The sequence below is a fragment of the Elephantulus edwardii genome, unplaced genomic scaffold (genome assembly GCF_000299155.1).
Source record: "Elephantulus edwardii isolate Elephantulus edwardi_28Jun2011 unplaced genomic scaffold, EleEdw1.0 scaffold00279, whole genome shotgun sequence".
Classification (NCBI taxonomy): Eukaryota; Metazoa; Chordata; class Mammalia; order Macroscelidea; family Macroscelididae; genus Elephantulus; species Elephantulus edwardii.
The window spans coordinates 447,018-465,035 of record NW_006400029.1 but is presented as its reverse complement, the minus strand read 5'-3'; the positions used below and the strand labels follow the sequence as shown (position 1 = coordinate 465,035).

The following is an 18,018-nucleotide window of genomic DNA, read 5'->3' as shown; positions in this document are numbered from 1 at the left end:
GGAAGACCCTCTATGAGGTGGATTTATTCAGTGACTGGGGTAATTGGGATGGGTGTGTCAGAGACAATGAGATTGGCACAGGATAGAGCACGGTTTAGGGCTGTTGTACATAGGGTTGCTATGCGTCGCAAACGACTCGACGGCACATAATAACAACAACAACAATTTCAATGAACATTTACAGAGAATTTGGATTTCCATTCATTCATTGCTGCACTTCTCTACCTGCCCAGCCCTCACCCCCCGCCCCCCAGTTTGCTCCTCTCTTTCAGAAGCAAAAGAAAGACTCCCTCTCTGGTACACAATCCCCTGCACCCTTTTGCCTGTGTGTACCATCAAATCAGATCTGATTGGTACAGGAAGAGTTGCCCCTCCTTTTCCAGAAGAGCATCTGGTGGATTCAAACCACATACCTCTGGGATTGCAGTGCAGCTTCTTGCCACTAGGCATATTTAACTTCTTATATAATGAAAATTTTCTCAATAAAACTATGAAGATGTACATGCAGAAAGGACACCATAAAGTCTTGAGTAATATCTTAACATCAAGAAGACAAAAATCTTTGCCATTGAACCCACCAGCAACATTATGATTGTTGTGTTGTTATTATGGGCCATCCAGTTACTTGAAACTCACAGTGGCCCTATGTACAGCAGCTCTGAAGTCTACCGTATCCTAAGCCAATATCACTGATTCTGGTACACCCATACTCATTGGCCTAGTTACTATATCAGTCCATCTCATCTGAGGTCTTCCTCTCCTGTGCTATTCCTGCATCCTTCCAAGCATAGATGGAGAAAAGATTAAAATTATCAATGATTTCATTTTACTTGTATCCATAATCAACATTTTTGGTACCAGCATACAGGAGATCAGAACTTATTTTTCAATATGACTTTCCTAGCCATTGCTTCTGACGTCACCATGTGATGAGCAGGAATACGTTATTAGGGCATGTTAGCCTAGCCTCAAGGCAATTGGCAAGCTCACCAATCTACAAGGGGATTAGCTAATATTGCCAATAAGTTGAGCAGCTAGCTCCAGCAGCATATTAGATCTTCCCTACCAGCTAAGGAGAAGGAAAATAATGTAGTACCTCCTTCAAGCCTAGAAATTCTTTCTCCAGTCAAATCTACAGTGGCAGCAGCCATGGCCAAACCAAAGAACAACATGAGATGAAGCTATTTCAGGACTGCTACCCACCCCCACCCCCATGGACAGAATGACAGGTAAGCTAAGAGCCTTTGCCCAAGTTGGTTGGACAACTGACAGGTGGGGTGGGGGAGTCAATATTAGCAGGACTGCAAATTTTGTAACACTGGTCTAAAGCCATGAAGCTTAAAGCTGAAGTGCCCGCAAGTTCATTTCAGAAGCTGTCCTGTCTGTATTCTGCTATCAACCTCAAGAAGCTAGACTTTATGAAGAGCAGTGTGGCATTAGGATAGAAGAAATACTACTCAACAACCTATGTTATGTAGATGATACAATCTTGCTTGCTCAAATTGAGGAGGACATGGAGCACTTGCTGCAGATGCTCAAGAACTTCAATATGGATTTAAGTTAAACATCAAGAAAACAAATTCTCACCACTGGGACAATTGGCATCATGATTAATGGAGAAGATATTGAGGTTGTTAACAATTTCAGCTTGCTCAGCTCCACAGTCAACACTTTTGGCACCAGCAGTCAAGAAGTTAAAAGACAAATTGCTTGGGGAAGTCTGCTGTCAGGGATCTCTCCCAAGTTCTGAGGAGCAATGACGCCTGTGTAGAGACTAACATGTGCCTGATGATTTAGGCCATGGTCTTCGCAATTACATGATATGCATCAGAAAGCTGGCCAATGACTAAGAATGACAGAATTGATGCCTTTGGGCTATGGTGCTGGAGAAAAGTCTTGAACATACCATGGACAGCCAGGAGAACAAACAGGTCTGTCTTAGGGTGAAACCAAGTTTATCTTTGGAAGCTATGGTTTTGAAGTTCCATCTCACTTTGTGCATGTGGCCTGAAGGAACCAGTCCTTACAGAAGGACATCAAGCTTGGAAGGGTGGCAGGACAGTGCAGGAAAGGACGACCCTGGATAAGATGGATTGATATAACTGGGGTGATGAGATTAGGTGTGTTGGAATCAGTGAGACTGTTTCAGGATAGGGCAGGATTCAGAACTGTTATACATAGGGTTGCTATGAGTCACAGGCAACTTAATTGCACATAACAACAACAACAACAACAACATAAACTTTTAACTTCCCCAAAATGGTTCTATAAGATCTGTGAGTTATCATAACAGATTTCAGAACCAGTAAAGCAGGAGTGGTACTGACATGAATAGAGAAAGGTACAGGAGTATGGGCAACATGTCTGACTTCAAGGGAATTGGTATTGTGTTGTTCCTGGTATTGACAGGGACAGTTCCCTTTTGTGAAGTTGGTAAAGGTCAGATATGGTTGTCCCCTTTTGGCCATTATTCTTTTTTACAATATTACATTGGGAAAGTCTGCTATCAGGTATCTCTCTAAAGTACTGAGGAGCAATGATGTCAGTTTCAAGACTAAAGTTCCAAGAACAGGCCATGGTCTTTTGTCATGACTTGCTATGCTTCTGAGATCCAGACAATGAATAAGGATGGTAGAAGAATAATTAATGTCTTTGAGCTGTGGTGCCGGAGGATGGATTCCCTAAAAGAACAAACAGGTATGTCTTGAAAAAAGTGCCATAAGAACATGGACTGCCAAAAGAACAAACAAGCAAGCATGTGCTTCTAGGAGGAAAAGATGGCAAAGCTTCACTGCACATACTTTATATGAGTTGCTAGGTGAAGGTTATTCCTTAAAAAAGGACATCATGCTTGGAAAGGTGTGGAGGGTCAATGAAAGAGAGGAAATTGATTGTTGACACAGTGGCTTCCCCAATGAGCTCACATGTGTCAGAGATGGCACAGGATAGGACAAAATTTGAAGTTAAGGTCTATTGTTCATAGAGTCATTTCAAGTTGTACTTGACGCAATGGCACTTAACAACAACAACAACAATAACATTTTCTTAGTATTTGACTTTAATTTTTGTTTCTTGATAATTCATGCCATACTTTTATATGCCAATTTCTGCTGACCTCATGAAAAGAATATTTTATGTAAGATTAAAGATATCTTTAATAAGTTTTTGTCCAATTAGAAATAATTATTTACTGTAGACTGAGAATTTTATGATATACCTTTTAAATATAATTATTACTGGTTTTTAAAATATACTCTGGTTGCTATCAAGTTGGCAACTTCTTATGGATTACACCACCAGAGCTCCCCGGGGACTAACAAGGAACAAATAATAGGGGAAAGATCTACATGGTAAATGAAACGAATTTATAGTTAAATGAACAAATAGCATAAATGTCAGAAAATTATTAAGAGGGAAACTACTATGTGATATATTTTTGTAACATTCATTTTTAATACAAAATCTTTATATCTAAGCTTTATTATAAAAAATTAAACAGATATGTCCATAATATTTATAGTATAAAATAGTGAATTATTTTATATGCTGGATATTATAGTATAAAATGAAATTTTTATAGTTTTACAATGTCCATGACATACTCTGCAATTTATTTGTTATAATCTATAGTTATATGACAATTAATATATACTTTTTCTTGCTCACTCACTCCTACTTCTCCCTTAAATTATTTGGCACTCACTTTGGAATCATATGTTTCCTCTTGTCCAGGCTCCTCTTTGAGTTCACTTTCACTTTCATATTGCCTATGTATTAAAGAATAAAAATAGTAAACTCGAATGGAGAAAATTCTTCCACTGATAACACTTTTCAAGAATAAAAATACAGAATAAAATCAAGAATTAAAGATTTTAGTCTAGTAAATGGTTTTAACCAAGAATGAAATCATATTCTTTGAGTGCAAACACCTTCTAATTGGTAATCAAGAATAAAAACATAACCCTTTGTATTCTCATATACCAAAAAAATTGATAATCATATAAATGCCAGAAAAGGAACTGAGACCATTTTTATACTCATAATATTTCTGGTTAAATATCTTTAAATATTTTTGTCATTCATCTAAATATTATTAGTTATTCCCCCCAAACATATACTTTGTATCATTGTTCTAAAATAAAGTTTATCTAAAATGAGAGAATTCCTTTAATACATTTTAGAATTAATTTCACCATGTTCACTATTTTATATGCTGCATATTATTTCAGAAATTTCACGTAAAAAATTCATTCTCTGTTACATACATTCTCTTTTAATGTATATTCTTACTAATTTAATTAAACACTTTTAATGAAACTCAATTAATTTTAGTAAAATAGAAGGCACAGAAAAAATCCTCTAAAATAGAAATTATAGCAACTCCTTTGAAGTAAATAAGTTTTACTATTCATTTTTATAACTGAAATATCTATACTTTTAAAGAAAAAAATTATTATAGAACCTATATATGCTGTGATTAAAGCCTCCTGATCTCATAGGGAGTCTCATATAAGTCCTTAATTAGAGAAGAAATCATTATGCTACTTTTGTGTGGTCAGACTATTGTAGCTGTTTAACTAATGTCACTGGGCCTCTAATAAGATTTTTATTTTATATATATTGTTGTTTGTTGTTGATTGCCATCAAGTTGAGCTTAACTCATAGCAGCTCTAAGAAAAAAAGACATAATGTCTTTCCATAGCTATTGTTGTTTCTCCAAGTTCATGGAGTTTCCAGAGGCATGTGGTTTAGGAAGTGGATGCCACTCCTGCTTCCAAACTTGTTTTACAACTGGGAGCTCCACCAGACACTGCCCACAATGGTAAACCATTATGGTTTTTTATATCTCCATGGCACAAGGTTGAGCATCATAGAAAACCCAGGTTACCTCATACAGCACAAAGAATGATGTGCAAAGTGGAAGAATGTTCCTCCAGATATAACAGCACTAGTCTCTTTTAGCAGTGGTTAAGTGTTATTGAGTCAATATGACTCAGAGTAAGTTTTGCACAAAAGACCTGAACTCTGTTGTATAATTAACATCATTTTCTGTACATTTATAAGAGAGTTTGTAAAGTTTCCAGAGACATCTAGTTTAGGAAGTGGATGCCACCCGCTACGTCCCAACATGAATCAATCTGAAAGCTCATCCAATCACTGTACATAATATGTAACCATCATGGAATTTGACATGACTATCAAATAGTGCTCAGCATCACAGCAATTCCAAATTGTTCAGTATAGCAAATAGACAAGTGATTGCTGTGTCTTTAAAAGAATATCCTTCTAAAATTAATAATAATAATGATATTTTAAAGTCACACCCTCAAGCAGGCTTCTACTCTTACCCTTAGTCTAAGGCTCAAGGCCACCCACTTTTGAAGAGGAAAAAATAATAGTAACACACAACAAAAAAGACCCCAGAAACTTCCCTTGCCTGATTGCCACCAAGATGAGACCACCATCCAGACACCAGCCAGCCAATTTCCAGAGTAGAGGGGACTCCACAGCCCCAGGCCAAGGCCAGCCCACAGACCCATTGTCTCATCCTGGATCTTAAAGTCACATCCTCCTCTAGCAAGCCTCCACCCTTACCCTTAGTCTAAGGCTAGGAGTGGACAAGGAAATTTCATCATAGATATCTTACTCTGATTTTAAAGTCTTCTTATCTATGAAAGAAAATAGTAATCTTCAAAAACCCTGATCCAAACTGTGAAAACCTTCCATAAACAGTTATATACACACAAAAAAATGTGAATTATAAAAGTGATTGGAATAGTGTGCTCAATTTAGTCCCTGCTTGGAAACACCAGACACAGGTGGGAAAAATCTCTGTGCTCCAGATAGGTTATTGATTCTATGGTGAATGTGCGAGTTAGTAGATGAGGTTTGATGAATTCTTCATCTCCTAACATTACCTGAATATTCATCTTATTCTTCTGATAAGTTGAATTAATTATTTGAATTAGAATTTGAAGACAGCTTCCTCCTACTAGGATTTGATGGTAGTGCATGAATCAAGTCAACTTAAAGGCTCAAGGACACCTGCTCTTAAAGGGAAAAGAGCAGCAGTACACATGAGACATGACCCCAAAACTCTAGGTCATGTGCCCATCAGGACTGTCATCAGATGTGGCAAAACAGCCAAAGTCCCATAGTGGAAGGTCCAGGCCCCAGCCAGCAGTCCCATACCCACCCCCACGGGGTTTTAAAGCCAACACCTTTGAGCAGACTTTCACCCTAGGCAAATGTTCAAGGACACCGGCTTTTGAGGGAGAAAGAGTAGCAATAAACATCAGACAGGATACAAAAACCGCTGTCACATGCCCATCAGAACCGCTATCAGATGCAGCAAGATGATTGAAATTGTTGCCTTTAAAAAATATTTCTTCTTTATTCATCAAGATACTATTATATATATTTAAAAATTGAGACAGACTAGGAATAAGGATTGGCCATCCACTTCCGAAATGACAGACCTTAAAAAAACCCTATGTACAATAGAGCACACTTAGAATATCATTTGGACTAACAGACATGGCAATTGAAACTGAAATCTTAGAAATGGAAACACAGAGAAAGAAGAACAGCTGTAAGGAGACACTAGTGATTGCAACGTGGAATGATTTACTATGCCAGGGATGAAAAGGTGATAAAAAAATGGGGTTGGTTTCATAATTTAAAAAGTTGTTTCTAGATCTATCCTGAAATACAATGTGGTGAGTGACAGGATAATACCCACACACATACAAGGAAGTCCAGTGAATACCACTATTATTCAAATATATGCACCAACAACGAGAGCCAAAGAGGAGGAAATAGAAGATTTCTACCAAATTCTGCAGTCAGAAGTGATTGATCAAACATGCAATCAAGATGCATTTATAATAATGTGAGACTGGAACAAAAAAGTTGGGAACAGGGAAGAAGGATCAGTAGCTGGAAAACACCCGCTTGGTGAGAGAAATGAGGCTGGAGATAGAATGATAGAGTTCTGCACATTCAATGATTTATTCATTGCAAATACCTTTTATAAGAAACATAAACGCAGGCTATCCACATGGATCTCACCTGATAGTATACATAGGAATCAAATAGATTACATTTGTGGAAAGACTCTCTGGAGAAGCTCAATATCAGCACTAAAAACCAGGCCAGGTGCTGATTGTGGGTAAGACCACCAACTACTCATATGCAAGTTCAAGCTGAAGTTGAGGAAAATTAAATCAAGTCCACAGGAACCAAGATTTGACCTTAAGTCTGTCCCACTCAAATTTCAAAACCATCTCAGGAACAGGTTTGAGGCCTTGTGCACCAATGAGCATAGACCCAATGAGCTCTGGGAGGATATCAAGAAAATTGCCCATGAAGAATGCAAAAGATCATTACAAAGGCTGAAGAAGAAAAGACCTAGATGGATGTCAGATGAGACTCTGAGTATTGCATTAAAGTGCCGAGAATCCAAAGCTAAAGGAAGAAATTAAAAAATCAAAGAGCTGAACAGAAAATTTCAAAAGGCAGCTCGGGATGGCAAAGCAAGATAAAATGTACAGAGAGCTGGAGTCAGAAAATCAAACTGGAGGAACTCGTTCAGCATTTCTTAGGATGAAGGAGTTGAAAACAAATTCAAGCCACGGGTGGCAATACTTAAGGATAGTTTTGGTAGAATGTTAAATAATTCATGAAGTATGAAAAGAAGTGCAAAGAGCACACAGAGTCACTGTATCAGAAGGAATTGACTGACACAGAGGAATTTCATGAAATAACATATGAGCAAGAGCCTATGGTGATGAAGGAGGAAGTTCAAGTTGCTCTGAAGGAACTGGCAAAAAACAAGGCTCTAGGAGTTGATGGCATACCAATTGATTTTTTTCAACAAACAGACACTGCCCAAGTTGTGCTCACTAAGTTGTGCCAGGAAATCTGGAGGACAGCCGCTGGCAACTGACTGGAAGAGATCAATATTTGTTCCTATTCCAAAGAAAGGTGACCCAACAGAGTGTGGAAATTATCGAACAATATCATTGATATCACATGCAAGGAAGATTCTGCTGAAAATTATCCAAAAACATTTGGAACAATACATCAACAGAGAACTGCTAGATGTGCAGGCTGGATTTAGAAGAGGTTGTGGTAGTAGGGATATTAAAGGTAATGTTAGATGGATCTTGGCAGAAAGCAGAGAATACCAGAAGAATGTCTATCTGTGCTTCACTGACCATGCAAAGGCTTTTGACTGTGTGGATCACAACAAATTATGGCTGACTCTGAGAAGAATGGGAATCCTACAATATTTGATTGTGCTAATGTGAAACCTATACTTGGACCAAGAGGCAGTTGTCAGAACAGAGCAGGGAGACAATGGATGGTTCAAAATCAGGAAGGGGGTCTATCAGGGATGTACTTTGTCTCCATACCTTTTCAATCTGTACGCAGAACAGATCATCCAAGACGCTGGGCTGCATGAAGAGGAATGTGGCAACAGGATTGGTGGAAGAATCATCAACAACCTGCGTTATGGAGATGACACAACCCTGCTTGCTGAAACTGAGGAGGGACTGAAGTGCTTGCTGCAGAAGGTCAAAGACCGCAGCCTCCTATATGGATTGAAGCTCAACATCAAGAAAACAAAGATTCTCACCACTGGGCCAATTGGCATCATCAGGATGGATGGTGAAGAGATTGAGATAGTTAACAGTTTTAGTTTACTTGATTCCACAGTTAACACTCTTGGTAACAGCAGCCAGGAAATCAGGAGATGAATTGCATTGGGAAAGTCAGCTGTGAGGGACCTCTCAAGAGTACTGAAGAGCAAACAATGTCAGGCTGGAGACTAAGGTGCGCCTAATCCAGGCTATGGTCTTTGAAATTATGTGCTATGCATTGGAGAGTTGGGCAGTGAATAGGGATGATAGAAAGAGAATTGATGCCTTTGAGCTGTGGTGCTGGAGAAGTGTGTTGAATATACCATGGACTGCTAGGAGAACAAACAGGTCTGTCTTGGAGAAGGTGAAGCCGGAATGTTCCTTGAAGTCAAGGATTCTGAAGCTTCATCTGACATACTTTGGGCATGTTGCAAGGAGGTTCTGGTCCTTAGAAAGGGCCATCATGTTTGGGAGAGTGGAGGTATGGCGCAGGAGAGGAAGACCCTCAATGAGACGGATTGATTCTGTGAGTGGAGTGGTGGGGATGATTGTGTTTGAGATGGTGAGGTTGGCACAGGATAGAACGGCATTTAGGGCACTTGTACATAGGGTTGCCATGAGTTGCAAGCAACTGGATGGCACATAACAACAAACAACAAAGGAAAATACAATTAATACCGAGTTTATTGACACTCAAAGCAACCTTTCATTAAATTTCTGAAGTTGCCCATCTTTTCCCTTGGAGTAGCTGGTGGATTAGAACGACACACTACCAGGGCTCCCAAATATCTGTATAGAGATAATAAATTAAATCTGAAGTATTAGTAGTTACATATAACACTGCTATTTATTGAGCAGTTACTATAGATCAATTGCTGTAATACATTACTGTAAGAATAATATATGTCATTAATGCATGAGTAATAAGAAATAGAAAATCAACATACTCATCATTTGCATAGTCATCTGCTGTCCAGTTTTTTCTTTGACCATTTAATTTTACCAGTATAACAATCAGTAAACCAAGAATAATGAAGAAGGGAATGAGCAAGAACAATGGCCATTTCACAGGTCTGGGACTGTATTTGATCTCAGAATAGCGACTGCCTAGAAAAGAAAAGCCAGAGATGTGAAAATAATCACCCAGGGCTGGAAGAAAATATTTCCAACCTCAGAACTCCGTAAAGAGGGTGTCAGTGGTATCTTTTTTTAAAAAAAAATTTTATTTTACACTAGTTTACTTAAGAAGTTTGTCTACATTGTTTTTCACACTAGATCTTTTCTATTTCCTTTACTCACCCCTCCACCCATCAAACTGTGTGACTCTATGATTAAAAAATATATGGAATGCTTCATGAATTTGGGTGTCATCCTTGCTCAGGGGCCATGCTAATCTTTCTGTGTCATTTCCATTTTAGTATATGTGCTGCCAAAGCAAGTGGAGTGGTATATTTCTATAGTAATAAAAACAAGCAAACACCCAAACATACTATCTTAAAACCAATTCTGACTCAGCAGTCACAGAGGAAAGAGTAGAACTGCCCACAGACTTTCAGAGAAAATACATCTTTGTAGGAGCCGACTGTTAAAACTTTTTTACATGGAGCAAGTAACAGATGTGAATTACTGACCTCTTGGTTAACAATATATTCCTTTATTTCAAGTTGACAAAAATCAAGGAAAATAAAGTAACAAAAATACATAATCCCAAATAAAAGTACATGTAGGCATTGTTAATGCTTTCTGATAACATCCATCTGACTGGTGTAGCCAAGAATGCTGCATATTATTCTGTGCAACTGACAAAACTCTCACTGTGTTGCATATTTCATAAATTTTCTGTAATTACTTTTTAATGTAGTAGTGACTACTTGTTTGAGATCAATACTGTAATTTGTCTCATAAAATATGAGTATATTCTATAGTGTATATAGTTTTGAAAGATCAATATAGATATGTAGTAACCACTTAATATTTATTTTAAAAATATTTTAGTAAAATTGTTTCTTTAACAAATATTAAAGATGGCAATGCAAAAGTTTAGCACTCCCTGAAACTGACCATATAGTACATTTCTTAACTCAGAAGTCCAAAACCCAAAAGTAGCTCCTGTGATTAAGTACCGAGCTGCTAAAGGACAGGTAAATGGTTTTCCAACCAGCTGCTTTGGTAGGAGAAAAGATATGAAAATCTGTTCTCATAAAGATTACAGGTTAGAAAATCTAATGAGGCAATTCTACTCTGTCTTACAGGCTCACAATGGTTCTTCTGTCAAGGACCTCTTTAAAGTGCTAAAGATCCTCAACTAAATGGTAAATTTAAAGATGGTTGCTGTTGTTAGGTACCATTGAGTTGGAGCCTACCCATAGTTGACCCTCCAGCAGATTTTCGTAGGCTATAAATTGCACAGGAAGAAACTGTTCATCTTCCCCCCTCCACCCATGGAGCAGCTGGTGACCTCAAACTACAAGCCTTTGAATTGGCAGCACAATTTTTTACCCTAAGCTACTGTTTTGCTATTGTTGTATGCCATCAAGTTGGAACTGACCCACAGCTGACCCTCTAGAGGCAGTTAACTGAAGTAGAGGAGAGTGTTCATCCTTCTCCCACAAGCTACTAGAGGTATTAGAGATCCCCTATTTAAAGAATAAGGCATTCATAATCCAAGTCACAGTATTTTTTACTGCTTCCTAGGCACCTGAAAGTTAGACAATGAATAGGGAAAACAGAAAAAATCAATGCCTTTGAATTGTGGTGCTGATGAAGCACACTGAATAAACTCTGGACTACCAAATAACTGACAAATCTGTCTTAGAAGAAGTACAACCAGGGTGCTCCTTATGAACAAGGATGGTAAAACTCCATTTTACTTGTTTTGAATATGCTGTCAGGAGAGGATAGTTCTTGGAAAAAGACATTAGACTAAAAAATGTGGAAAGTCAGCAAAAGAGAGGAAGATGGACAATAAGATTGACACAGACTGACTATGACAATGGGCTTGAGTGATTGAAGATTATAAGAATGACACAGGATGAGGCAAGATTCATGGTGTCATGATAAATTGTAGTAAATTTAATGAAACCTAACATCAGTAATTTGTGAACAACAGATCAAAACTTTGCTTAATCTTGGCTAACTCTTACAATCTCCAACCATTCACAGGCCTATTAAGGCCACTGCCACAACACAACTTGTTGAGAGTTTTCCTCTACTTCATTGACCTGCTACTTTTCCCAACATAATATGTTGTTTTCAAGGACTGGTCCTCTCTGACAATACCTCCAAAGTATGTGATATGAAGGGTCCCTCTTCTTGTGTTCAAGGAGTACGCTGGTTATACTACAGGCCTATTAAGGCCCCTGTCACAACACAACTTGTTGAGAGATTTCCTCTACTTCATTGACCTGCTACTTTTCCCAACATAATCTGTTTTTTTCAAGGGCTGGTCCTCTCTGACAATACCTCCAAAGTATGTGATATGAAGGGTCTCTATTCTTGTGTTCAAGGAGCATGCTGGTTATACTACCTCCAAGAGAGCGTTGCTTGTTTCTTCACCAACCCAGGGATATATTTAATACCACAATTTAGAGACATTAGTTATTCTTTGTTCTTCCTTATTCACTATCTAACTTTCACATGACTATGAAACAATAAAAAAACCAACAACTATGGCTTGGATCAGGTGCATTTTAGTCTTCAAATAACATTCTTGCTTTTCAGTACTTTTAAAAAGCTCTTACAGCAGATTTGCCTAATGTGAGAAGTCTTTTGACTTCTCGATTGCAAGTACTGTGGATGCTAATTGTAGATCCAATTAAAAGGAAATTCTTGACAATTTCCATCTTTTCTCTATTCATGATATTGTTTATTGATCCAGTTGTGTGGGTCTTTGTTTTCATGATGTTAAGGTGTAAGTCACAATTAAGGCTGTAATCTTCTGATCTTTTTAAGTAAATGTTCCAAGTATTCTTAACTTTCTGCAAGTTTGTATCATTTGTACAGCACAGGTTGTTGAGGAAACTTTCTGTAATCCTGATGCTATATTCTTCTTCAGTCCAGTTTCTCAGCTTATTTGTTTCCCATGCATACTGAAGAGGTACAAACTCAGCTTTTGAGTCTGAACTCATAGCTCCCTTATGTTTTTGAAGTTATACATCTCATGGGAGAAAATGCTCATCCTTTTACTATGGAGCCAAAGGTGTACTAGAACTAGCAAAGAGATTTAGCTTTTGGGTTAGTAGCACAAGTCTATAGTTACTACCTCCTCCAACCATATCCCCTGACACACACATTTCCAGATTTTAGACCATGAGCTATGTGAGGATATCAACAATATCATCCATGTTGAATAAAAAAAGTCATTGCAAAGACAGAGGAGGAAGAAAAGGCTGAAATGGAATGTCAGAAGAGACTCTGAATATTGCGGTGGAGTACCAAGAAACCAAAATAAAGGGAAGAAATGAGTACATTAATGGGCTGAACAGAAGATTTCAGACCTCTGGAAGACAATTCAAAGTATTATAAATGAAATGTGCAAAGATCTAGACTCAGAGAATCAAACAGCTGTTTTTATCTGGTGATCACTAGTCCCACACACACTAGGTAGTAATTTTCAAAATCATTGTTCCAGCATGCTGCATAATATGCCATTATAGAAATGTACTATAATTTCTCAATCCATGTGGTTGTGTTTGGACATTTGGGTTGTTTCCACATTCTTGTGATGCTGAATAACACTACTATGAACATTGGTGTACAAATCTCCATTTGTGCCTCAGTTCTAGTTTTCTTGGGGTATATTCCAAGCAGTGGAATAGTTGTGTCATATGTCTATGTTCAGCTATTTGAGAAAATGCCAAACTGCCTTCCAGAGTGATTGTAGAATTTTACAATCCCACCAACAGTGTATAAGATTTTCTTTCTTGACACATCCTCTCCAACATTACTTGCTTTCCTGTTAAACTTTGTCACTGTTACTGGGGTGAGATGGTATCTCATTGTGGTTTTGATTTGAACTTTGAGATGGTTTTTAAATGCATGTAGGATAGACTTAAGGTAGTACATTGGAATATACAGAGTTACTGTACCAAAAAATAGACCAACTCCAAAATATTTAAGGAAATGTCATAGAATTAAGAAACAAAGGTAATGAGGGAAGAAGTTCAAGCTCCACTGAAATCATTCCAAAAAATAAGGCCCAGGAATTGATGGAACTCAAATTAACATGTTTTAATATACACATACAGCCCTGGATGTGCTCATTAGTCTATGACAATAAAGTTGGAAGATCGTTAACTTGATCAAGTGACTAGAAGAGATCCATGCTTGTTCTCATTGTCAAAAATGGTGATCCAACAGAATGTGAAAATTGTTGCAAAACATCAATATCACATGTAGGTAAAATCTTACTACAGTTTAAAAAATATTTCTAGTACAACACATCAATAGGGAACTTCCAGAAATTCAATCTGGATTCAGAAAAAAGTGTGGAATGAGGGATATCACTGCTCATATCAGAGGGATTCTAAATGAAAGCAAAGGAATCTATAAAGATGTTTACTATTGTTTTATTGTCAGTAAAATGCATTTGACTGTAGGAATAATAACAAACTATGAATAACATTGAGAAGAATGGGGATCTAAGAATTCTTAACTATGTGCATGAAAAATCTATATATAAACTTCAAGACCAAGAAGCAAAGAGACACAAGTCCTGTGGAATGTCCATTAGGCTGCCTCCATCTGCCTCCCTGCTTCCAGGAACCAGTTGGTAGAAAATCAGCCAGCACATAAGGGAGCACTTTGTAAGCCTCCTGTGAGTCAGCTCTGCTTCTGCCAACTGGTCCACTTCCAGTCTCTCTGAGACTAGTCAGCAGAGAGGGGAGTCCTTCATGGGCCACCCAGGCTAGCTATCATAAAGGGAAGAGATCTGTGGGATGCCTGTAAGTAAGCTCTGTTCCCTTCCACCCACATCCAAGGATGAGCCCCAAATGAGAAATGTGGCATAAGGGTTACCACTAATCCCCATATCTCACCTCCTAGAACCAGCCAACAGAGAGAGAGGAGACTTGTGCGATATGTATGAGTCAGCTACTCTCCCTGACCTAATCCACCTATCTACCTCCAGGGCCAACAAAGGAAATGCCTTGCAGGACACCTGTGACTCCACTTGACCCTTGCCCACTCAAGGACCAGCCAAAAGGGAAGAAAGTGCTTTGCGGGCCACTGGGACAACCAGAGAAATTTGTCCCCTAAACAGGGAATAGACAGACAACTGACCAAGATTACAGTTGTTGGAAACTGAATAGGGTGCAACTCTACCAATAGTATTATGACGATAAGGAACTGGCAGCTTCATACACAGATATAACAGAACCTGCCTCACACATACCATGAAGAGCCACACAATTTCAAAGAAGTAGCAGTGAAGGTCAAACATTATGAACAAAAAACAAAGCAAGTTTTCTACAACAACATACAGACCAGATAACAGACCCAATCAATAAGCTACAGACAAAAAAGGCAGAAGTGTGGAAGTCCTAGAAATGGTATTTACAAAGTTACAAATGATTTAAGGGTTGAAACTATAATTAAAGAGTAATAAGAAATAGAGAGCAACCATAGAGAGTGACACACAGAGAGCAAGGACAGTTGGAATTTGAGAGAGAACCATTATTAAAATAATTCGTTTGGGAGCCACAAGAGCAGCAAGCTGCAGGCCTCATCAGGAGCTGATAGCCAAGTTGCTGTGGGAACCAACGGCCAGGAGGAAGCAGGACAGTGGGAAGGGGAGAGAACTGTCATACCCAGAGCACTGATGGGGACAGCTGCCAAGCAAGAACCTGGTTGCTGGAAATTGATTGAGGACCCCGTGTGAGCCCACCCAGAGAGCTGGAATCTGAGTGTGGTCCCTATTCATGCCTGCCCTGCCCCAATGCCTGACCCATGATCATTCTGCCCCGCACCCAGGCCTCCACATCCAGTCAACTACCTTGCCTTTAAACCAGAGTGCTTTGACCTGACTTAGGTGCAACAAAAGACTGCTCTTACAAGCCTTGAGCTGAAATTTCCCTTGGATCAGAAGTTCAGAGAGAAATTCATGCAGGGTACCTGCCCCACCATCTTTTGAGAAGCGACTTTAGATCACAAATCTGCTATTGTCTCAAGCATAAAAAATTCTATCATAGCAATGTCATGTAAGAAGCAGGCTACTATAAACCCTACACAAGCCCAGAGCAAGATATCACTCTCAAAAAGTAACACAAAGAAAGAATTTTTCTTTTACTTTTCAAAGAGAGGAGCAAACTGGGGCAGGGGGGCAGGGGGAAGGGCTGGACAGGGAGAAAAGTGCAACAATGAATGAATGGAAACCCAAAATCTCTGTAAACGTTCATTAAAATTATTAAAATACAAAAAAAAAATTTAAAAAAGTAACACAGTATTAATGGATTTTCTGAAGCCAGAAAGGCTGATGGAACTTTCTGACACAGAATGTAAACGAACAATGACTGGATATTTTCAGTGTGTTAAAGACAAACATGAAGAATTATGGGACACTGCAAGCAAAAACAAGGAAGAGCTAAAGAAAAAGAAAAATTCAAAACAATGTAGATAAAGCAAATGAGGCATTAAAGGCTCTGAAGAAACAAGAAACCATGATCCAGAACATGAGATCCAATGTTTCAGATGATGTCAATATGATAAAGAGCCACATGAACAGAGTTAAAGAGATGGAAGAAAGAAGCAGTGAAATAGAAGAGAGAATTGCCACCATTGGTCTGCTAGAAGAAAAAAGCAAATCAAAAAGGAAAGAAAAACTAAGAACAAAGTGGGACACCATCAAGAGAAATAACTTGTGCATCACCAGAATCCCGAAACAGGAAGAAGCAAGTAAAGACACTGAAAAAGTTGTGGAAGAATTACTAGAGGAAAACTTCCCAGGCATAATGAAGTATAAGAGAATACATATAAAAGAATGTGAGCAAACACCATATAGACTAGACCCCAAAATAGAACCAAAGATAAGGAAAGAATTATGAAAGCACAGAGGGAGAAACAGAGAGTAACCTATAAAGGAGAATAGTTAAGATTAAATGCTTATCTCTCAGCAGAAACCATGCAAGCAAGAAGAGAGAAGAATAACATATTTATATATATGTACCCAGCAAAATTATCCATCAAATATGAAGAAGAGATAAAAATATTCCAAGAAAAACAGAACCTAAGAGAGTTTTTAAAAACAATACCAGTACTATAGGAGACACTAAGACATGTCCTTCTTAGAGAGGTGTCACAGAAAGCAGGATGGACCAAAGTAACTAGCAACAACACCAAAAAGACCTCAAGAAAATGATAGCAATAATACTTTGCCTCTCAATTACCACACTAAATGTGAATGGTTTCAATGCACTACTGAAGAGAAGAAGAGTAGCAGATTGGATTAAAAAAAAACAACCCAAAATACATCAACATGCTGCCTAGAAGGGACACACCTGAAAAATGAAGATAAAAAAAGAAGAAAAAAAATGGATGGGGAAAATATACTAAGTAAATGGAAACCAGAAAAAAGTAGAAGTAGCAATATTACATTCTGATAAAATAAATTTCAATGCAAATACTATCACAAAGGACAAGGAAGGTCACTACATAATGCTTAAAGGGACTACAGAAAAAGAGGACATAATAATAATAAGTATCTATGCACCAAATTAAAGACCTGAGACCTGCAATATATATTAAACAAACATTAACAAAACTGAAAAAGGAAATATACGACACTGCTATAGTAGTTGGAGATGTCAATATACCACTCTCAAGAAAAGACAGAATTACAAGAAAGAAACTCATCAAAGATCCTGAAGAATTAAACCATACAATGAACCAACTTGACCTCACAGATATTTATATCTGTGCTAATGCACCCAAAAAAGCACAGTATACCTTCTTTTCCAATGGAACGTTCTCAAGAATAGATTGCATTTTAGGTCACAAAGCAGGCATCAATAAATTTAAAAAATCATAGAAATAATGCAAAGCATCTCAGAGCACAATGCTACAAAACTAGAAATCAATAACAAGAAGATAAAGGGAGGGGAAAACCATACATTTGGAAGCTGAACAACACCTTGCTTGAATATGAGAGGGTACTAGAAGAAATTAAAAAAAATTTTCTTAAGACAAAAGACAATGAAAACACCACTTACCAAAACCTCTGGGAAAAATCCAAAGCAGTAAACACAGGTCAATTTATACAAATAAGCAAAAACATCAAAAGGCAGGAAAAAAAAGATCATTGACTTTCTAACCAAATATCTCCAACAAGTGGAAAAATAACAGCAAGAAAATTTTTTTAAATTATTATTAAATTTTATTA

At 37.9% G+C, this 18,018-nt stretch overlaps 1 protein-coding gene across 1 annotated transcript in view; it reads right to left on the bottom strand.

Annotated features, from left to right (window-relative positions):
- Positions 1-3,688: 3,688 nt before the first annotated feature.
- The window catches only part of LOC102845674 (disintegrin and metalloproteinase domain-containing protein 2-like), a 210,866-nt gene continuing 196,536 nt past the window's right edge, over positions 3,689-18,018 (bottom strand). Inside the window, exons 19-20 of the mRNA XM_006900301.1 lie at positions 9,593-9,752; positions 3,689-3,767 (exon numbers count right to left, since the gene is read on the bottom strand). Coding sequence (XP_006900363.1) covers positions 3,689-3,767; positions 9,593-9,752 — 239 coding nt within the window. The remainder of the gene's footprint in view (positions 3,768-9,592; positions 9,753-18,018) is intronic.